The sequence below is a fragment of the Podarcis raffonei genome, chromosome 7, assembly GCF_027172205.1.
Source record: "Podarcis raffonei isolate rPodRaf1 chromosome 7, rPodRaf1.pri, whole genome shotgun sequence".
Classification (NCBI taxonomy): domain Eukaryota; kingdom Metazoa; phylum Chordata; class Lepidosauria; order Squamata; family Lacertidae; genus Podarcis; species Podarcis raffonei.
The window spans coordinates 15,843,293-15,866,306 of NC_070608.1; the positions used below are offsets into that span (position 1 = coordinate 15,843,293).

General features: G+C 43.7%; 2 protein-coding genes across 2 annotated transcripts in view; both read left to right on the top strand.

The window, feature by feature from the left end:
* Positions 1 to 6,254: 6,254 nt before the first annotated feature.
* Positions 6,255 to 13,840, top strand: DSCC1 (DNA replication and sister chromatid cohesion 1). Its single transcript, XM_053395381.1, has 9 exons — positions 6,255 to 6,572; positions 7,957 to 8,125; positions 9,114 to 9,248; positions 10,262 to 10,352; positions 11,054 to 11,192; positions 11,872 to 11,924; positions 12,591 to 12,745; positions 13,005 to 13,153; positions 13,534 to 13,840. Exons 1-9 carry the CDS (start codon positions 6,400 to 6,402, stop codon positions 13,640 to 13,642), a joined length of 1,173 nt encoding a protein of 390 aa, XP_053251356.1. The 5' UTR covers positions 6,255 to 6,399; the 3' UTR covers positions 13,643 to 13,840.
* A 3,190-nt stretch (positions 13,841 to 17,030) lies between these two features.
* Positions 17,031 to 23,014, top strand: part of TAF2 (TATA-box binding protein associated factor 2) — a 59,641-nt gene continuing 53,657 nt past the window's right edge. Inside the window, exons 1-2 of the mRNA XM_053395380.1 lie at positions 17,031 to 18,437; positions 19,599 to 19,653. Of these exons, the coding sequence (XP_053251355.1) occupies positions 18,382 to 18,437; positions 19,599 to 19,653 (111 nt within the window). The 5' untranslated portion in view covers positions 17,031 to 18,381. The remainder of the gene's footprint in view (positions 18,438 to 19,598; positions 19,654 to 23,014) is intronic.

The window sequence follows — 23,014 nt, forward strand, 5'->3', positions numbered from 1 at the left end:
TGCAGATGACCTGTGTATTTCACATTTATCCTGATTTTCTCGCACAAAGCTCATGTGCCAGTAGTTAACCTGGGTTTGAATTTACACATGCTCCTGCCCTAGTGGAAAAGAGACGATTGTAACAAAATGGTTTCTTGATTCACAACGATCAGTCCAGAAACCTTCTGGGAGGGCTACATTTGGCCTTGGGTGTGAGGTTCCTGCTGGAGACACATTAGATATCTACATTTTCCCCCAAAACAATCCAAGTTTGTTATGGTTTTGCCATCAGCAGTGCTGTCTGATGATGGTCTCCTTGGCATCTTACCAGACATGCTTTTCTTATCAAGTAGTGTCAACACAGGTGCCAAAGTCACACATTGGCTGTCAATTCTCTTCGGTACAAGGTTCGAACACCCAAGCACGTTGCACGCAGCTGGACTTTTAAATTGCTGTCATCCATTTTAGACCCACCATGGCTGGTCTGACGTTTGATGAATTCTATGGTGCCTTACAGCTAGCATGGCTGGAGTAACACCTATTAAGGTAGACTATTCTCAGATGTTGTTGGGTAATTTTTATTGATTTTATGGAATACAAAGATTCAGCATAACCATACAATGTGGAAGGGACTTAGTTCAAGAAATAAATACAGAAATATGCAATAAACAAAGAAAAATTCAGGGTGCAGGGGTAGGAAGGGTACCAATTAGGAGTTTATTTATACATTTCTTAACTATAAACAGAAAACAGAAAGTCTTGTCTTGGACTTATGCATTGATGTATATAGAGAGCATATTGGGGGGGGGGGGAGATTGTCGTCTTAGAGCAACCATGGATCTGAATGCTGGTCACAGGTTCAAATTGTGCAAGTCATCCTTTACATAATTAATAACATCAAACCATATTACAAATAATTTGTTTTGGCCTCTTGCTACTCTTAAAGTGCAAGTGAGTTTTTCCCATCTATCTATCTATCTATCTATCTATCTATCTATCTATCTATCTTTATTACGGTCCAGAGACCCAACAAATCGTTACAAAGCAATGCACAATTCATACAGCCTACCTCCAGGTTAAACAAGCATTTTGTTCAGAATATAGGGATTATTTGTTCTTGCAACCGCCGATAAAAACTTTGCCACTGCTAATGTTCTAGAATTTGTCCAGTCTTCCAATAGGAACCTGACATAGTGAGCCTCTGATTTTCCTGGGAAAGGTACCAGCAAGGGTAGTATCAGTTCAGCCCTGGCTTGCTCATATTTTGCACAATGCAACAAAATATGTTTTATGGAATCGATGTCTTGAGCACACGGGCAAAGTCTGTCCTGGTAGGGAACTCCTCTCAACCTGCCATCCAACACTGCAGAAGGAAAGACGTTTAGTCTGGAGTTTTTCCCAATAAGGCTATCTCCCACAGTTTGTTGTACCAGGTTAATAATAATAATAATAATAATAATAATAATAATAATAATTTTTTATTTATACCCCGCCCTCCCCAGCCAAGGCCGGGCTCAGAGCGGCTTACAAGCAATAATAAAAACAAGATGAATGATTACAACTTAAAAACAAAAATAAAATACATTAAAATAATGGAAGATTAAAATATTAAAATGTAGCCTCATTGCAGGAGGAGAAGGAAAAGAAAAAAGAAAGAGAGGGAGGGAGGGAGGGAAGCAAATTGGCTCCAAGCCAAAGGCCAGGTGGAACAACTCTGTCCTACAGGCCCTGCGGAAAGAAATCAGATCCTGCAGGGCCCTGGTCTCATGAGGCAGTGCGTTCCACCAGGCCGGAGCCAGAGATTTAAATTTTTCCAGTGTGTCTGGTAATAATTCCCCTGGCAGCTAATGATGAATGGGACACCATCTCTCTGCAGTGTGTGGGTACATTTCCAGCTTCAGACAAACTGAGGTGGGGAAGTGACCACACGGTTAACAATTTAACTATTTCTTGACAAATTGAGATCCGGAAGGGTTGTATTTTGGGAATCCACCAACCGGCTTCAAACTTCCTGTACTAATGAGAAATAATTTGATTTCCCCCCTGAGTATTGTCATATGTCCTTTTCTTTTTGTTGCTGCTCAAAATGTTCACAGTTTACTCCCTTCCTTCCTTCCGTGGCTTCACTATTCTGCAGCCAGAACCCATTGCTTATTTCTGCCTTATTTCCTGGCCCAATGTAACATCCCTGAGTAACTCTGTCGTCAGTCAAAGTAGAGTGACTGTCCCAGGGAGCAGATGAAGGGTAATGTGGAGGCAAGTGGTCTCTTCCCTGCCCTGGCCCTGTGGACTACATTACATTACCTAAGCAAGCTGACTACCTCCAAGTGCTGTGGAAGACGGTGGTCCATCAATAGCATGGAAGCAAGATTCAACTGCGACTCAAATCAGATTTTGGATTGGAGTGGGAGAAATCACCCTTCTCAACAGGCAGCAAAATGTATTAAGCTGGTGCCAACGCTTCAAAAACTTACCATGCAAGTAATTGCACAACAGCTCAGCAAAAGAAATAAGACTCTCTGCCATGTGTTTATTTGCTTTGTTTCCATTTATCTAATGAAATCATGTCAGTTCTCTAGTTTTGCTTTTACCTGAAGTCCATCAAATGTAATGTTTAGTTTTCATTTCGATCAGGTGCAACTAGAACTTGATTTCCCCCCAGTTTCAATTATGTTTAGCTTTTATTTTATTCTGCCTATTAAAAAACAACAAACCTTATGTGCGTGAGATTATCTCCTAGGAAAAGCAATTTGGGGGCGAGGGAGATAATCACAACTTTGCAACTACCCAATTTGGTTGTTACAGTGTCACTTCACTGGCCTGATTCACACTTAATGTCCAGCCATGGTTTCTTTTAAAGACCATGAGTTAACCACAAGTTGTCCCTCAGATGATCAAATAAACCACAGCTTTATCTCCATTTTTTGTTTTGTTTTCCAGCTGCTCTTGCCTTGTTCCTTTGTAGCTCAGTAAGGATCTGAGGAATGGCTAAACAACTCAGGAAAAGATGCTCAGATGGGACATAACTCCAAGCCACAATAGCTAAAACAAACCAAGGATTATAAACCAACAACAAATAATGGCTTCAGAGAAGTAATTTAACAAACCATGGCTTAGCATTATGTGCAAACTAGGCCATTTTATGACGTACGTTTAGGAAAACAGAAATAGAATTTTTGCCCAGCCAGTCCCCAACAACAGGAGAGATTGGCAGTCTTGAACTAGGCCTGCATGAGACGCAAGTGTGACTTACTCTGTGCAAAATACAAATCTATGGCTTTGGTGGTCCCACTAGAAATCTAATGAGGGTTGCAGGATCTGTTGGGAGTGCTAATGCTGTGAGCCTTCCATCATACCCTCAGTCTGCAATTATGTGCAAATAAACCTTATATTTAGTTACCTTCTAATGTGAGCTTAAGTTGGGGGGATAGCGGCAGCATTCTCACTTCAGTTGCTATCTACAAATACATACTTGTATATTGGATGGGTGGGGCTAGTTGTCTCTGCTGCATTTCGGATCTGCTCAGTAGATATTATGGTCCCCATACGTTAGTTGTTGTAATTTACATTGCTATTGAAGAGGATAGCTTGTGATTTACATTACTATTTAAGAGGATATCTTATCTAACTGTTCTGTGCTGTTCTAGAAATTTAGAATTTTAATTCTATACACATCAATACTTACTAATACCAAGGACCACCACACTGGTTGTGTCCACTCTGCTCTATTTCCAAAACATGTTTAACGTCACACACAATTCACAAACTCGTCACACCTAAACAATAGACATCCTGTGGTTAAAAGAACAAACACAACTAGCTTTTTAGGCCAAGCTACACTAGGCAATTGACAAACCCACAGTATGTTTGTGGGCAATTTTCAGCACCTCTTTTCTCTAGAAGTCAATCGGCCCCATTATAATTGCCTCAATTTATGACAGTTATCTGTGCTAGTCATCTTCCATTTTTGCCACAAACAGCCTTGACTGATATGATCAGAGGCTCACGAGAAACCAAAAGAGGAGGCAAAAACCCTCTGTTTTTTATATCATCACCAAGCCTTTTAAAAGTCTGAAAATTATTATTAAAGTTGGTTCTTTCATTTTGGTGGCTGCTAACCAAATCCAAACCAAATATCTATATGTACATTTTACAGCAGTCCACAAACATGCTACATGTTAAGTCATACTTACCCTTCAAAGTATTCTACACCACCTGCATCACAGTATGCTACAAGTACATGCAAGGAGCTGTGTACCAAATGTGATCCTGCAAACTCAAGCAATAGTAGCACTTGAAACATGCACAGACCCCACAAGTATTTGCCATCACTTATCCTTCCCACACCCTTCTGCAATAGGTCAGTGCTCAGTTACAGTTCTGCAAAAAGATGAATTAAGACAGTGACACAATCACATGCTGAAGACCACAAGCCAGTGTGTGATCCCATTCCCAAATAATGTGCTCCATTTGCAAGAATGAATCCAGCTGTTAGAATCAGTAAGGTTTTTATGAGAAGGTACATGCCACAAACTTTCTCCAGCAGTGAAAGCAAGCAGGAAATGAATAATCAGTATCTCTTGAGCTTTCTGGAGTAGATTTCTAGTTGTGTATCACGTTTGTCAATGCAACAGGTTTCACTTTGTATGTGCTGTGACAGTCTGCCCCCATGTAGCTTTATTTGGGCATAGAATGAGACTGAGGAGTGCCTTTCAATAGGGGTGGGGAATGTGTGGTCTTACAGATGTTCTCAGACCATTCTATTCCTTCCCATTAGCAATCCTGGCTGGGAGAAGTAAGAACTGAGGATTCAACAGCAACTGGAAGGCCAAAGATTACCTATCCCTGCACTATAACGGTCTCCCCTTGAGAAATAGAAGATCTTCAATGATGGACAAAGGGTTGCCTAGTTGGTCACCAATGGTGAGGCAGTTGCTATTTGCCTCAACAGTGTGGCTAGGAAGGGCACAGCAATCTGCAAGTGGGCAGCAACAAAGGAACAGCAACACACTTCTGCCCATCCCAAGGCTTCCCTTGTTGCTTTCACATCTGTGTGACCACCCCACAAGGCTAAGCTGTGAGCACTGGAGGCCATGGGTGCTTTGGCACCCACTATAATATATTTGTGGGGCTGAGGCCCCACAAAGTCAATGGGCAAAGTTGAAGCCCTTTGTTGTGGGCACCCACAATCTTTGGCGCAAGAGCTGTGAGCACCTGTCAAGAGAGGAGCCAGGAGTTGTGCCAGAAACAAGACTGAAAAGACCAAAGGTGCTCCAAAGTTCCAGCCGAAACACAAAGCTATGGACCGTCCTTCCATTTAGGAGGAGCCAGGGGCTAGCTTGAGTTTGCTGAGCCTGGTCCAGAGCCTGGGAATACTGTTCTGCACTGCCCAGGAAGACGATCCAATCTGCACCTTTGTGGTTCACTACAGGGGGAAGCCACATGAAGAGCAAAACATAGTTCTTTATACAGCCTTTAACCTGCTCCCAAACTCAAAAGGAGAGGCAGTCTGGTGTTGATCCATTTAGAGGTAATATATACTGCAATGTGCTCTACATGGGTCTTCCCTGAAAAATGGTCTGGAAGCTGCAACACGGTTATTGGTTGCAGCCAGACAGGATCATGCCATTCCAATCCTAAAGATACTGCATTGGCAGCTGCTAAGTCACCAAGCCCAGTTCATGGGCAGCTGGCAATCTTGTTTCTATGTAAACTCCACTGAATTCACTGGATTAACATTTGCATAAATATGCATAAGTCTAGATGGAAAAACCTTTTCCTTTTCCTTTTTTAAAAAAGCAAAAACCCTTCCATGCTCTTTTTTTTTTTTGCTTGTGTGGTGCAAATAGTTAAAGATACTGTAAACTGTGAAGAGCATTGCGTTCTGAATACTGTAGAAATAGGAAAGTTAATTGCAAATAATCCAACACAGAATCATAGAATTGTACAGCTGGAGGATACCATAGGGTTTATGTAGTCCTGCAATGCAGGAATCTCAACTTAACACTAGTGAAATAATTCTGGATTAGGAGTAATTTTTTTAAACAGAGAACACAGAAGCTTTAACTTCTTAAAAATTTACAGGGATTAAAAAAAAAAAAATCTTCCCTCCCTCCCATCTTCTATTTCACCGAACATGCACAAGAACCACAGAATCAACCCTTAAGTAAAAGCCGCGCGCTCAGTACACCCGCAAGAGCGCCAGCAAATTTTACCTTCGCGCCCAATCACAGCCTTGCCGCTTTAAGCCCCCTCCTACCTACCAATCAGACACTTCGAGCGTCAGGCCCCGCCCACTCCGAGCGGTTTTTGGCGCGCTTTTGGAGCAGGCCTCGTTTCCCTCCGCGCGCCGTTGCTAGGAGACGTCGGAGGAGGCCGTTATTTCCGTTACGGGCCGCCCCCCCCGCCCCAAAACCGAGGATGAGGAGCCGCGAGGAAGTAGACGCCACCCTGCACGTCGCCAAGTTGGACCCGGCGGAGCTGCTCCCCGCGGCGCAGTGCCTCAGCTTCAGCGCCCAGGCGGCGGACGCCGGAGAGTGCCGCCTCTTGCAGTTGGAGCCGGAGCTTTGCGCCGAGTTGGAAGCGGGGCGGAGGTACGCATGCGCACGCTGCCGGGGGGGGGGAAAGAGCGGGTAAAACGGTACTTTCTAGCACTCGGCTCTGTGGTTGGGCTTGGCTCTATTGTACAGCGACCCCACGCGGCGGGGAGGGTTAATAGCATTTCCTAGGTAGCTCCCACGTGGACTACAGATGAAAACAGAGAACTACCGTACCTGCCTTTATGTCAAAGCAGGATGATCAACATTTAGAAATTGTGGGTTGGAATGCATTCATGTTTTATCAGATTGCTCTTCAATAAGTCCTGATGGTTAGTGACTTCCGTTGGATGCATCCTGTATGCAGGATTGTAAGCATTTATACTTCTGGTTACACCTTAGTGGGTTGCAGAGTGGTGCAGCCTTAGACTTGCAGGACATACAGTGGTGCCTCGCAAGACGAAATTAATTCGTTCCGCAAGTTTTTTCTTCTTGCGAGTTTTTCGTCTTGCGAAGCACGGTTTCCCATAGGAATGCATTTAAAATCAATCAATGCTTTCCTATGGAAACCGCCTTCAGACCAGGTCCGGGGACAGTCTGTCCCCCGACCTCTTCTGAAGGCTGGGGGGTGGGGACAAGGGCTTTTCTTCCCACCGCCAGCCTTCCAGGACCTCTTCTGAAGGCCGGCAGTGGGCGAAAGTCTTTGCTCCCGATGGCCAGCATTTTAAAAGCGGTCCGGGATAGCGGGAAAGTGTGCGCTTCCCTGCTATCCCGGACCGCTTTTAAAATGCTGGCGGTGGGGAGCAAAGCCTTTCGGCCCCCGCCGGCCTTCCTGGACCTCTTCTGAAGGCCAGAGGGGGGCGAAAGGCTTTGCTCCCCACCGCCAGCATTTAAAAGAGGTCCCCGGAGATTTCCCTATGGGCTTTCTTCTTGCGAAGCAAGCCCATAGGGAAATTCGTCTTGCGGAATGACTCAAAAACAGAAAACTCTTTCGTCTTGCGAGTTTTTCGTTTTGCGAGGCGTTCGTCTTGTGAGGCACCACTGTATTTGTACAGTCTGTATGCACAACAAAGTGTACTGAAATAGCAAAGACTTGTGGCCTGCCTTATTGTCTGCACTTCTGGGTTGTTAAAAATAACAACAACACAGTGAAGCATGTGTTGAACTAGGGCCCAAATGTTGTGAATCAAATGGGGAGAATGAAGTTAGAGTTTGGCTGGTTTTTTGCTTGTTTGTTTTTAACATTGAGCAAGTCAAATTTGCTGTTTTTATACATAATATCCTGATATATAGTAACATTAGTAACAATTGAAACCTAGCATCCTTTCATTATTTTAAAAGTTTGCTTGCTATTCAGAAGTAAATGCTGCTTTAAAAACCCAAACAAACCATTGCTGCAGTGACTCTGTATTTAATTGTCTTGTTTTGTTTTGTTTTGCAGCCTGGTGATCCGTGGAGACCGCGATGAACATGCTGTGTTATGCAGTAAAGATAAAACATATGACATGAAAATAGCAGATACCTCTAATACATTGCTTTTCATACCTGGCTGTGAAACTCCAGAGCAGCTTGGTATAAACAAGACAGCTTCTAATATACTTTACACTCAGGTATTTTGTGTGTGAGTGAGAGAGAGAGACTTTTCTGAAGCCAACTGCAAATGGCTAACTATCTTTGAAAATGTAGGTTCTAACCCACTCCCATTTATATACTCTTTAAAAAAAATCTATCACATTTATATCCCTCCTTCCTTCCTTCCATGGCATTCAAAGTGGTTTATAAGGGGTGGTCCTGTCTTATGCTTAGTGCAATTCTATGATTTGGGTTAGCGGAATAAGGAGGATTGATCCAAGATAACATAAAAAAGTTAATGGCTGAACAGGAATTAGAACACAGGGCTGGTATTGGTGGTTGGATGACCCAGGTGCCGTACATAGCATTATTTTCCCCCCATTTCTAGCTGCATGATTTATAAGAGTCTTACTTTTCTTAAAGAAAAAGTGTATGTGACAGAACACTAGCATGAATTCTTTTCCTATTTGAAAGTTGCCATTTTGGTGGCAAGAAGACCATGAAGCAGATACAGGAGTTATTATAGCCCTGCACGTTCATAGGGCAAGTCCTGTTTGTTTTTCATTGGCCACCGCCCAAATGCAAAAAGAACAGGAAGGAGGCACGGAACCATAAATAATGCATAAAGGAGAAATGTGTTCTGCAAAAGGGTCTTCCCTACAGTACCTGCTAGGCAGCAATGTTTGTGCAAGCAGCTTCAGCTGTTCTACAACATTTTGAAGTTTTAAGATTGCTCCCGCAGATGAAACTTGTGTTCTGCAACACATTGAGCTTATACATTTTCTTAGTTGTTGCTTTTGGGAACACGTTTCTCCTTTTTGCATTCATTCTTCTTCTCGCCACCTCAATGGCTACCTTCCGTTGGAAACTGGAAAGGTGCCCTCCGAAGGAGCATCTAATATGCCAAACAGAGGGGCATCCTGATATTTTCATCACAAGGTCTGATGCTGATCAGGGGATCTCTGTCTGTGACTAACAGATTTAAATATTAGTCATGGCAAATTCCAATTAAGGCTATTGCTATAGATTGCAGGCTTCTCCAATAATTACTGGGAACTAAGAAGATGCCGACCTAAGTTAAAGAAACTCAAGAAACTTCTGATGGAAAATCCTTATGAAGGACCAGACAGTGAAAACGAGAGAAGTTCGACTAAATCAAAGGTAAACATGGGAGAGGAGTTGGTGGAAAAGCTTCTTGGGCATCAGCTTTTAAAAAATGCATAGTTTAGATTGCTCTTGTGAAAGAATAGAAATGAAGCTATTAAACGATTGCAAGGTAATGAGTGTAACTGGTGAATATCAAGTGATATTAAACACTGCCCTACCTTACACCTATCCTGTAAGGTAAAAGTGTGTATTATTCTCTCCCTCTTGGTGGGAGTGAGCTGAGTCAGAAGGGAGAGCGAGAGAGACTTGGCTAAGGTCACCTAACAAGCTCACAGCAGAGATGAACTTTGAATCCTCTGCTTCACCTTCTCTGTTACCCAATGCTAGTTCTCAAAGGCCTATGTTTCAAAGCATAAAGCTAGCTCCAAGAGTACCAGAAGGTTCATTCCGTTTGGCTTCTCTATAACCAACAGATTAGTGGATATGGTGTTCAAGAAGATGGGAATCTACTCTATTTAACACATAATTCAAAACAATTAAAGGTGTCAGAAAAAAAATATTTTAAAGAGTTTGAATTACTTCACAAATCTTAAAAATAAGTTGATGGGGTTTTTTCCTTTTCCTCTTTTTGACATTGTTACTTAAGTATCTGTCATTATGATAAGTGAGGCATGTGCTGAGATAGGACTTGCATGCTGCAAGCACTTGGGATTGGTGCAGTGTATGCTTGTCCAGTTTGAGAGTAACATACATCATCTCTCTTTCCTACACCCCGTTCTCACTGTGGGATGTAGCATTATCAATGTCAATGGAGATTCAGGGTTGTATCCAAGGAAATGTAGTTGTCCCATTAGTGCAAGTACTTTCACCTTCCCCACATCCCTCTCAATATGTTCTGGGGTTTCCCCAACCTAACAAAAGAGAAGGGGGTGGTCACAGGAGAGGAGAAGAAGTCCCATTGCATGCTAACAGTATAAATTCATTGGCTATAACCCTTACAGACAGATAGTCATAAAGTCTAGTATGAGAATAAATATTGGCTTAATACTTTTGTGTGTCTTTTACAGTACACAACAGAAGAGTTACTAGATCAAGTCCAAGCAAGTGAGGAAGAAATAATGGATCAACTGAAGGGTCTAAAAGCATGCCAAATTGACGGTATTTGGGGATAATTTGGAGCTCATATTTTTAATGTGGGGGGGTCTATTTGCATTGTTTTCTCCCTGTCTCTTAGAATTTCTTCTTATCTAAAGGTTTCTGAGCTTTAAAGGTTGATTTACTTGATTCTACTGTATTGTAACATGAAAAGGAGTGGATTAAAATTACTTGCAAGGATTTTGATGGATAATTATGGGCGTATCTTATTTTGACTGACCACGGTGGCTATGGTGACGGTAGGAAGCTCTCTTTTCCAGAAAAGTAGCACAGCATTTTCTTATTCCTACTCTAGCTGGCTTTCCTCAGTTTTTATTAAAAGCCAATTTTTGTGTTGTTTGTGTGGCACTCCATTTTTCAGGATAGAGGCTGTGCAGATAAGGTTGGGTTCCATTTTCAGGGGCTCCCATTGAGTTCTATGAGACAAAGTAACAGGCTGTAAACTTGAACACCATTTGGGTGTGCATGTAGAGGAGCACACGTGTGCGCGCATGCGTACATAGAAGAGAACCTTTTTTTGGACAACTGCAAAACATATCTGCAGTGTATGAATTGTCCCCGGTATCATAACAATGGGTACTTGGCTAGCATATGACAAGTGCCTCTTGTTTAAAAAGATGTGGAAGATCATAGTCTACTTTCATAGAAGAAGTTTTACCATTTCTGCTGGTTTTTGATTAACTTCTTGCTTCTCTGCTTGGCAGGTTGTTGGCGGATTCTAGACTTTGATTATGAGATGAAATTGTTGAATCATGTGACACAATTGATATATACCGAGTCCTGGCCATTCAGCAAGGTCCCTTTAAGCATATGTCTTCAAGAACTTGGACCTTTAGAGCCCAAGTAAGTTCTTTTGTTAACCCTTGCATAAAAATGTAAGGTCCAGAATTTTAGTCTAGCATTTTAGTCCAGAATAGAAGGGCCCACCCTCACCCCCATTTTTCATTCTGAAGGTGCTCTTGTTCTGTTGGTTATAACAGCTCCATCCTCTGGACCACTTCAGATACATAAAATATCAGCAGGTGCTCTAGGGGATGTTCAGTGGAACCATAGCTGTCAACTTTCAGATTTGAAAATAAGGGATCAGCAGCCTCAAAAATAAGGGATCAGCAGCCTCACCTGTCCCGGGGACAGTCTATGGAATATCTAACAATCCGGGATAGCAGCGGGAAACGGCACTGGAATAAGGGAATTTCCCGCAAAAAAAGGGAAGGTTGACAGCTATGAGTGGAACATCAACACATGGGGATGCTTAACCCTATCCCCAATTATGCAGCTATGATCCCCAAACAGACAAAAAGAGTTCCCATTGGCATCATAACGAAAGGAATACAGGCACAGTTTCTGGCAAACAGTAGGAGAATGGGGAAAACCCAGTTGCTGTTTACAAATTTAAGTACAGGTGTGTTTTTCCCCCCAAACCTGAAGAAATATGAGAATCAACTTAGATGGCCAAATTCTGTAACACATGGTAATATAATTTTGGTTCATATACTAAAAGTAGACAAAACATTTGTTCCAGGGAAATGATAGAGCACATTCTTGTGAGTTATGGAAAGAGATACATTGATGAAGGTAAGTTAGTTCATGAGTGCATGTTTTTTTAAAAGTAATAATGTCAAAGCACCTGATTAAGTAGTTGTAGGCAGGGATTGACAAAAGTGAAGACAGTGTATCTGGTCAAATGTCAATAGCATTTGTGCCAAATTAGCTGTAATAGAGACAACCTGTTTGTTTATACCTTTGCTGTGAAACACAATTGCTGTTATGCAAATCTAAAATTCTTGCCTAGAAGTTTAAACCTTCTCATGTACATTATATAGGTCATTGTATCATCCAGTTTAAATCCAGGTTTGTGCCACATGCTTTGCTTGCAGCCAAGCCTCAGTCATGGAGAAAAGGGCATAGGATGAGGGAGAAGGAGAGTGACAGTGGTTGGGTCCCTAACTTGTGGTGTCTTTTTACTCTAAAACTGACAGCATACTCACTGGTGAATATACATTGTTAGGGCACACTTACGATATATCCAAATTTGCCCAAACTGCATAATTTTAAAGTGACTGGGTTTTTATTTAAGAATTCAGATAAAGGATGGTATTTAATTATCTTTTGCTGAGAGTGGACCCACTGAAATTAATGAACCTAATTTAGTCATGTTCCTTTATCTCAGTGGGTCTGCTGTGAGTAAAATTTAGTTGACTACCACCCATAATTTCTTGTGTTCTTAATACTCATTCCTAGGCGAGACTTACTTTGAAATGGATGAAGAGAAGATATGCAGAGCAACAGCACAGATGCTCTTACAAAACGCAGTCAAATTCAGTCTTGCAGAATTCCAGGAAGTATGGCAGCAGAGCGTCCCTGAAGGAATGACGACTAGACAGGACCAGTTAAAGGTAAAATAAAGCCAGCAATTTACATCCATGGAAACGTTGTGTGTCAGGTATAGAACTGTGTTCTCAAGGCAGGAGAAAATGGAACTGCTCTGCAGGAGGAGACTCACTGTGTTTGAGTGGATCAGGCCAGAGTTCAAAACCCACCTTTTATGGTTTTTGTGAGGATGAGGAAAGGTGAGGGTTCACCAACCCTGAGCTCTTCAAAGTAAGAGCAGGACAAAATGCAATGATTCTGCTTTCTATATCTTCTTATTTCAAGGGGTTGGTGCTTGTGGACAAATCCTCCAGACCAGAAACCATTTCCTTGCTAAATGTTGAAGACTTACCAGAAGATAACCAGGAAAGATTTAACAGTTTATTCGCTATTAGGGAGAAATGGACAGAAGCTGATATAGCTCCATATATACAGTAAGTAATAAAAATACTGAATGTTACAGAATCATAAACATACCTCATTTTTTGTTTCACGGAGCACAATTCACCATGAACATCTTCATATCCTTTAATGGAATGGCTTCACTTTTTGCAGAATAAACTTAAGTCTCCTTGCTTTCGAAGCTGTTCACAACCCAACTTTCTCATTTCCTTCTGCACCTTTTCCTGTTACTTTGTTCCTTGTTTCCACTGCTGTTCTTCAATCCAGAGTGTGTGGCATTTGATATGGTGCACTGTAATACTAGGGATAAATCAATAATTTGATTTGGAGTGCTTTAAAAGTAACTGAAGCAAATGGTCTTTCTGTGTGGTCTTTGAAGTTGCATGAATAGTGCTTGTATTCTCTTTTGCAGGGACTTATGTTCAGAGAAGCAAACGATTGGTGCGTTGCTGACAAAATATGCTCGTTCTTCAGTGCAGAATGGACTTAAAGTTTATAATTCTAGAAGACCCGTTTCATAAGAAGTAATACTGATTACTGACTGAAGAGAACATACAGACTGGTGGCTCAAATTTGGAATGGGGTTATTGGGATTTTTGCAGCAATAGTTAAAATCCTTGGGATTTTCTGTTAATCATGTAACAATGTTGAAATGCATTGGAATTATTTTATAGATAAAACTGAAGTGTTTTGAAAAGCTAAAAATGCAGTGTACAAATACTTTCCTACTGAAAGAAGGAAATTGAGATATGCGTACATGTGGGGTGTTTATATATTTCTTGCCCATGGTACTGCAACCCATCTCAGTCACAGAAGGCATATTAAAATCAAATTTTAAAACCTGCTTGTGAATACAGGGCTGGGGTGGGATGGGAGACAGGTCACCATGCTATCTCTTTGGACTTGGCCAATGATATCTAAACAGGTCTTGCCCTATTTGTAGACTCCTTGCTGTGGATGAAACACATTGGATGTGAGTCACAGCTAAAATTCTCCTGTATTGCAGCATGTCACTCATGCCCTGTCACATTTTAAACACACTTTGCACTGTGGCAGCATGCTACAGGTAATGTTGACTCGCATGGTAAGTGCATTTGAACATGACAGGGTGTTAATATGTTTACATGGGTGACTTTACCAATGCCTCAATACATGTGTAATGATGATAGCTGTATGACAATTACAGGTTCAGGTGCAACTTGTTACTGTTCCAGGGAGCAATGATGGGAGCGGGCTATTTCCTTCATTCCCTTATGGGAATGATCAGCCTCTGTGGGATACAGGATGCTGAAGTTGATGGGCCTTTCGTTTGACCCTGTATGCGAAGCAGGCAGGCTCCAGCAAAATGAGCGGAAGAGACCAATAGTGGGGTCCAACGTTCAAGCAGATGGTTTCTGCATGTGCTGCAGAGGGAAATGAGGGGCAGATGGGGCTCATCAACCAGGGAAGGTAGGTCATCTAGGAGAAGGAAGACGCTGATCCTAAACCACTGGGTTAGATTGTGTACAGCTGTGTTAATGCAGCAATGGTTACCATGAAAAGGGGGAGGGTGTCAGCATTTTCATTCTCCTGTTGATGTGGGATTGTTACATGTCTGTGTTTACATTCCATGCTTGGAAAGTGTGGGAACGGAAGCCAGTCCTATCTGTTCCGTTGGATTGTACTTCTGTACTATTTACTCTCTCTCTCTTGGAGAAGTTGTGAGAGGACGCCATGATTGCTTTGTCCTGAATATATAACTTAGATGTCACACCTCATCGCCTCAGCTTCCAGCCTTACTCTGCTGCTTGAGAGTGCACATATTTTCGGGTATGTGTCACTGCTGCGCACTGGGACTGAAGGGTTATGAACGTCCACGGCTGCACTCCACAAGGAGAGGTTTGTCTCAGTTTGGGGGCTGTGCGGTGGCACCCTCCAGCACTTCCGACAGAAAAGGCTCAGGAGTAAACCCTACACAAATCCAGATTGGAGCCCCTTAGATGGTGCAGATGTCAAATGTCTTGCTCTGCTTTCCTTTGGACCACATCAGTGAGGCTGAGGGGGGGGGGTCTTGTCTGGGCAGCCTAGGACCTCCAGACACACTGCCCAGGCTTGCACCCCGGGAAGGTCACTTTGGTGCCGGTAATGCAGTGGTTTGACTTCATGACAGCAACAGTCTGATCCAGCAAGACTCTTGCTGTTTGTATGGAAGGTTTATCGCTATGAACTGTCAATGGGAAGATTTCCTCTATGAAAGGGAAAGAGGCACAATCTGCCCAGAAGCACATCTGCAAATCAGATCATAGAATGCTGCTCTGGGAGGCGCTAGGAGTGCTGCTATATTTTGTTTCTAAATGCAAACAAAAATATTAATTTTGTTTCCAAAGGGGACGCAGCCTGAGGTGGTGTTTTCTGCAAAACGAAGAAGCCCATGCCAGAAAGTTACAAAACCTAGGTGTTATGTACGCCTTGGTGCGTTGGGCCCCGGAACCTGGGGCTCTTGGATTGGTCATCTGATGTCTGGCGTCGGGTGGGCCGAGCCCGACACACCTGGGCGATGTGTCCCGATTTTCTGCACTGCCTGCACTCTGCGTTGCGGAAACGGCAGGTCCTCCTCTCGTGACTTTCTCCACAGCTTGCGCAGTTCCCTCCTTCTCGTCGAGGCAGCTGTGGTATGTGGGCTGCTTGAGTGCGCTGCTGTACTCTGTGCACCTCCTCCCTGTCGGATCCTGAGTCGTCGGTGAGGTCTTCGCGGTGGACCCTCGGTTGGGACGGCTGGCTCGGCCGTGCCTCTTGCGTCGACCTCTCGGCAGCTTCCGTTGCCAGGGCCTCCTCCAGAGCGACCTGGAACGTTAGGTCCTTCTTAGCGTAGAGGCGTCGTTGCAGCTTCTCATCCTTCAGGCCACCGACGAGGCGGTCCCGAAGCATGTTCTCCAGCTCTGAGAAGTTGCAGAACCGGGCGGCTTGGCGGGGAGAGGTCACAAACCCAGTTATGGTTTCCCCAGGGGCTTGCCGCTTTGCGTAGAAGGCATTTCGACGAGCCACCCCTGAGGGCTGCGGCGAAAAGTGCCCCTTCAGCTGTTCCATTATTGTTTTGTATGGAACAGTAGCTACGTCTTCAGGCGCAAGGAGAGCCCGGGCGATTTCAAACGTCTCCTCTCCGCAGACGCTGAAGAATATCGCCCTCTTCTTGGTGTCTTCTTCATCGGTGACCCCTTTGGCTTCTAGGAGGAAGGTGAAACGGGAGGCGTACACTTCCCAGTCTCCAGATGCTGGGTTGAACGGCGAGAAGCTGCTGTCGGTTGCCATTTTGAGTTCCTTGTGTCCCGGAGCTGAAGCCTGGATACACGGTGCGAGGCAGCGGTGCGGCAGGTGGCGGTGCTGCGGTGCTGTGTGTGGCAGTCAGCTCAGCGGGATCCCACCTTCGTCGCCAGTGAAATATACTCAGAGTCGCAAAGTGATTTCATGCTCTTCATTCCTCCTCACCACTATGAGCTGAATAAAGAGCATGAAATCACTTTGCGACTCTGAGTATATTTCACTAGGCATGCTCCTTCTAACTTAAGGGAGAGCCACTAAAAAACCCCTCTGAAAATGAGAATTATTTCCCAACTGGCTCCTCCTCGCTCCCTTAGGGCAGCCTGAGGGAGGAATTATTGCGCCTGCGTGCGAGCGCGAAACTCTTCCGGCAAACCACCTTCAAGCTTCCCAACGGGCGCGAGCCGCTTCCCCAAAGCAAATCCAGGTCGTCGTGGTAACGGGCTCCACCAATAGGCGGCTTCGTTTCGCTCCGCATGAGCATTCTTCGCCTTCGTGCGTACGCGTGAGACGCGGCCTCTTGATTGGCGCGCTGACGAATCTGAAACGGGAGCGCGAGGGGAGAGGTGGGGTTTAACAAACCTACTGCGTCGACGACCTTCCCGCCCACTTTAACGTGAGGTCAAAGGTTGCGAGCAAAATGGCGGCCGCCTCGCCAGAAGCGAGCCGCTGATTGTGTACTTGGAAGCGGGCCTAAGGAGAGCCGTGGAGAGAGACGCCTCGCTTCCTGGGAGCCGCTGACCGCCCAGACTTCGCTCTCAGGCCCCGGCGGGACCCTTCTAAGACGCTGCCTCCCTCGGACGTCGTTGTTCCTCACAGGACACCTACCGCCTCACTAAAACAACTGGCTTTTCATGAGGACTAGCGACGGTCCCCTCAACGAGGCAGCCGCGCCCGCTGAAGAATCCCCCCTCGGGAGTTGAAGTTGCGGCAGCTCCTCGCCTCAGAACAAGCTCTCCCTCCTCGCCCCAAATTCCTAGCTGGAGTTTCAGTGGCCCTCATGCCCACCCCAATTCTAGCAACACATCCCTGCCGTGAAACAGGAATCCTCCTGGGAAACCCACAGGAAAAGCGCCCCCTTCCTAGACACGCTCCAAAAGGAAGCCGGCTCCATGCTGGCTAGATATTTCTAGACCTGACCAGAAGCCCTGACAGCTGCCAACGCACCTGCTTAAACCAGATGCGACCTCGCAGATCAGGAGTCCCCTTGTTGGCATTGCCTTTGTAGAGAAAGGCTGTACCCAGACCTGGCTCAAGGAAGGGTAACTACATACCCATAGGATAGTTTGCAGGCAGCTCAGCAGCAGCTTCACCCGCTCCTAGGTCCAGATGCTGCCCCCGCAAATCGGGAAGGTTGCATACTGCATCATGTCGGGATTCTTTCTCCCAGATAGAAACCTAGTCAGTAATCAGTTTTTGTTCTAAAAGTGCGTCTATCAAGTTAGCCAGGAATCACTGGAAACTGCTGTCGCTTCTTTAGTAAATAGACTACAAGACAAGAGATCTCTCTTTTTTTGCAGTTGTAAATAGCTAAATGCCTACACAAAAAAGAGAGATGTATCTAGTTTGCTTTGGTAGGTCTTTAGAGGATTCAGAAGTCGTCATCTTTTAACCTGGGGTAGGAGAAGTTCTCTTTCTAGGAAGGATCCCCTTACCTTATTAAATGTCAGTAAGTTGCACAACAGATATTAAGTTTAATACATACATAATTCTCCCTAATTTAAGAGGTCAGTATTAGTAGGTTAGGTCTCCCGAAATCTGAAGTATTCACACTCCGAAAATGCTTTATGGGCAATGTTGCCTCTTTGGACATTTCTTTGGACTATTCTAAAATTTTCTGGTGAAAGATCTTTAATGGGAAGAAATCAGCCAAGAAAGGAAGAATTAAAGTTACCTTTGAAAAGACTGCTAATGAGGCTTGTGATGTGTATTTGATTTTCATCAAGGTTCAGTACTACTATTTATGATGAACAGGAAGAAAGGAGACAAGGGGTTTGAGAGCCCAAGACCTTATAAATTATAAGTATCTGCTACTGTTTCTTTTCTTATGACCATAGGTTGATGTTTTTAAACTGAAGCAATAGGCCTTTGGAGTCCAGAAAGCTGCAGGTTGTTTAAAAAACAACAACTACATTGTGTTCAGGAAACTGGAGAGAAATTAAAGTTGCATTTTAACAACTAGTTTGGTAATATAAATCAATTCCATTAAAATGTGGGAAACTGCATTTTTGGTTTTTCCCTGATACATGTAAATATGTACAGTGCACTCCTAACTATTTCAACTTGAAAGTACGGTAAGTCTTGTTGAATTCAGTGAGGCCTACTTTCAGGTACATAGAATTAGACTTGTGGCCTTAGTTCCTTAGGCATCAAAATTTGCTTGGAACATGAAAGTACCATGCATGATCCACAAGCAAGTTGAACTGAAATATTTTTATATAACAACAACAATGAAATACACCTTCCATCGGCCTGGGTTGCCTTAGCCACTGTCAATTATTCCTATTGGTTTAAGGCTCTTTAAGAATATATTTTTTTATCTCAGCTTAACTTCTTATGTTATGCTATTGCATTGTACTTTTGATACAGAAAATACTGGAAATTACCTACATTTGTTTCTGGTGATGGCTAATTGTGATGTGAAGTGCCAAACAAGCTGAGAACTATAGAGGAAAAAGGGTGCTAAAACTATTGCATGATTGTAGTTGGCTGCTTTGGGTTGGAATTGCTGGGGTGGATGTGTTTTAACTAGAATCCCACCCAGGAGAGAAGCTTCAGTTGTACATGTCTAGCTGCTTGAGTATATAATGGAATATTAGTAAAATTACTGATATTTCTGATCCCACAACTGATGTTATAAATTGTTTTCTATTAATGCAGATAATATTTTCTCAGTATATATAGAAGGAATCTTCTCTATTTGTTGCAGTGTTAAATGTGGTGCGTACTCACACATACAATATAGGTGTTGTTTACTTGATACCACCTTGATACTTGGCCACTTATGGAGGGTGAAATAATTCTTTATGATGAAGTGCCCAGCATGGCCTGTGTCTAAAATCTGTTATGTGACACATGAGTGCAGGCAGGCAGATGGTCTGATAACTTATTTTCTAGTTCTCAACAAGCTTATACACATCAAGATCTTTACTTTGAATTCTTTCTTCCTTTCCCCAGCACAACCCACCAGGTGGTCTGTATCAACAACATAAATTTCCAGAGAAAATCTGTTGTTGTAAGTATACAGTGGTACCTCGTGTTACAGACGTTTCAGGTTACAGACTCCGCAAACCCAGAAATAGTACCTCGGGTTAAGAACTTTGCTTCAGGATGAGAACAGAAATCGCACGGTGGTGGCGCGGCGGCAGTGGGAGGCCCCATTAGCTAAAAGTGGTACCTCAGGTTAAGAACAGTTTCAGGTTAAGAATGGACCTCCAAAACAAATTAAGTTCTTAACCTAAGGTGTATTGAGGAGAAGGGACTATAGAGCTCAAAGGAAGAGTACATGTTTTGTGTACAGGAGGTCCCAGGCTCAGTCCCTGGAATCTCCAACAAAAAGAACCGGGTACAAGGTGATGGGAAATATTTTCTGCCCAAGACCCCAGAAAGCCACTGCTAGTTGGACCAGGCAGTCGTGAACTAGCTGGACAAATAGCGTGACCTGGTATAAGCCAGCTTCCCATGTTCCTATTTAATTAACGTAGTGAAAGTCTACGTCATAAGCCTCTACTCTTCTGGCTATTAAGGGATTCACTTTTATAGTTGGTTAATTGTGTTTTCTTCATGCTATGTATGCCATGCATCCCAGTTTGTGACATCAAACAACCTTACATTTCTGTAATATTTACAAAATGCCAATGGCCAGAGAGGTTATTCTAGAGGAGTTTTATCCTTTTCTTTAGCTGCCTAGCCTATCCTTTTGTTCTTTACCAACAAGCTGGCCTGCAACTGCCACTGACTGACAATTTTACAGCTTGCTTGCAGAAGTGCTCAAAGGTTTCATGCTACCTCAATTGACTTTAGTGAGAGTTTACCCTGAACTGAAATGTGTTAAAATGATTGCAATCACAACAGCAGGGAATTGTTTATGGAGCCAAAAAAGCCACACCTAAGAAGTGTGAAGGACCAGCTTCACTGCCAAGACCTCAGGGATAGATTAGGCATAAACCATTCAAATATTAGAAATATTAAAACCAGATGAACTTTGCATTTTCCCATTGGTTATTTATTTACTTAAGATGGGCCCAGGTTAATAAACAGCAACATTTATTTCTGAAAATAAAATCTTCAAAACACATCATAAAAAGAAAATAATAAAATTGACTTAACATGCAATGCCCTCTTAAAAGAGAAAATATTGTGGTCTTTTCCAAAAGCTGCCACAGGGAGGCTCAGGTATGTTTCTGTTGGAAGGGAATTCCACAACTCAAACCATTATGGAGAAAACCTTGTTCCACTTTCTGGTATAATTGATATTGAGATGGCTGGTTTTTGACAGGATTTTTGTGTTTGATCTTAATAGCCAGATTGGCTCTTAACAGGAAAAATATTTCCTGAGATATGCAATATCAAAGCCATTGCATAATTCTTTATGGGGGGGCAGGGAGATGATCCCACTTCATCTACAAATTGTAGATACGGTAGTTTATAAATAGTGTTAAAAGTCAGTGCCATCACACTGAAAAGCTAAAAGGCAGAGGATGCAGTTTTACTCAGGTTTTATATGTTGATATTGTTCCACACCTTTTTATATAGGTCTATTTTTATTGAACGGGACGCGGGTGGCGCTGTGGGTAAAAGCCTCAGCGCCTAGGGCTTGCTGATCGAAAGGTCGGCGGTTCGAATCCCCGTGGCGGGGTGCGCTCCTGTTGTTCGGTCCCAGCGCCTGCCAACCTAGCAGTTCGAAAGCACCCCCGGGTGCAAGTAGATAAATAGGGACCGCTTACTAGCGGGAAGGTAAACGGCGTTTCCGTGTGCGGCTCTGGCTCGCCAGATGCAGCTTGTCACGCTGGCCACGTGACCCGGAAGTGTCTCCAGACAGCGCTGGCCCCCGGCCTCTTAAGTGAGATGGGCGCACAACCCCAGAGTCTGTCAAGACTGGCCCGTACGGGCAGGGGTACCTTTACCTTTTACCTTTTATTTTTATTGATACTTACATAAAAAATGTGGAACGATATCAACATATAAGTACTGTTCCACACTTGACAGGGTAGGTTGCTGTGTGCTGAAAGCCGTTTATGAGCAGTCCCAAAGAGCACATTGCAGTAGTCAATCCCGATGTTTACAAATAGAGGGAAGAAAATTCCTGTCTTCTGAAAGGAGTTATCGAGCAAATAAAACATGAATGACTGAATTCTTGTTTGGAGGTTCTAGCGCAACATCCTTGTGTTGATGGAGATTGATGGATTTCAGTGCTAAATTCTTTCATTTTTCATGAGCTTTTGTGTTCCCAGGAACCCGTAATATATTCCACATGCTCTGTTTTTATGTGCTTACCCCCGGGCTGCAGATGAATGAGTGCCACCAACCAAGTTGTGTCTCTTGTTTCCTCGGTTTCACGGGGAGAATGAATAGTTATGTTAGGGTGGGGTTTTGTTTTTTAGGTCAAAGCGAAGAAGGCGTACTCGCTTTGATGGGATTGTGATCCTGCCTCCAGTTGTTTGTTGCTATACCTTCACATTTACTGTGAAGGAGCTGTGGTTGGGTTTAGTGTCTTGAGTAGCTTCTCCGGGAACACGGACAAAATTTTAGTGGGAAAATCTTCACAGTGTGATGTAAAAGTATATACTTAAAAGTCCCTCTAAAAATGCCCAAATTATTCTACACGTACAGATGTAATCATGTTGAGCTATGCAAGAGCTTCCCCACCTTGCAAACACATAAACCATTGGTGGCTGGAGGCGGTTAGGCTGTTGGTAGAGAGGAGCACTGTCTGTGGGTAAGGTTCTGCAATGGTGGCCCCTGCTGCAGTCACGTGGGCAGAAGGCCCTTGAAAGGCGCCTTTTTTGGGTGGGGGAGAGCCCTGGTCACCTGGGGTTTGTTGGATCAGAAGCTCTGTGGATCCCCTCAGCTCTACCAGGCTGAAGCTGATGTAGCAATAAAAACATAATGTGCCACCCCAACCTTCTCTGTTGGCAGGGTTTGGAATGCATCTGTGAACCCGCTGCTTCCCTCCTTTGCAACACCACAGTTCCAGTCATTTCCATCTTCACTTTGGATTGCTTTGCTTATCAGTTAAATTATCAGGCAGGTTAAGTCAGCCACCATTGGCCCTCCAGGTGAACTGTAGCTCCCATCACCCCTGGCCACCTGCCATGGTTGCTGGGGCTGAAGGGGGTGTAGTTCAGTGACATTTGGTGGGCAAAAGGTTCTCCACACCTGTCCTAATCCATTATTCTGAGAACCTGTTGCCCGCTGTCCCCATGTTCATTGGCCACATTTTCTTACAGTGCTGTATGCCCATGACAAGATTTCTGGTTTAGCAAGGAAACCGGCCTAGAACAGGAGTAAAAAAACGTTGCAGGAACCATGGCACAGGGAGAATTGATACGGTGTGATAGATTTCACGGGAAATGGATCAAGGCAACATGGTTTCA

What these genes read in the sequence shown, in the direction of transcription:
- DSCC1 (XM_053395381.1), top strand. Translation starts at nt 6,400, where the DNA reads ATGAGGAGCCGCGAGGAAGTAGACGCCACCCTGCACGTCGCCAAGTTG. An exon ending in GAGTTGGAAGCGGGGCGGAG is followed by an intron (nt 6,573 to 7,956) that starts GTACGCATGCGC and finishes TTTGTTTTGCAG; the next exon opens with CCTGGTGATCCGTGGAGACC. An exon ending in CTAGACAGGACCAGTTAAAG is followed by an intron (nt 12,746 to 13,004) that starts GTAAAATAAAGC and finishes TCTTATTTCAAG; the next exon opens with GGGTTGGTGCTTGTGGACAA.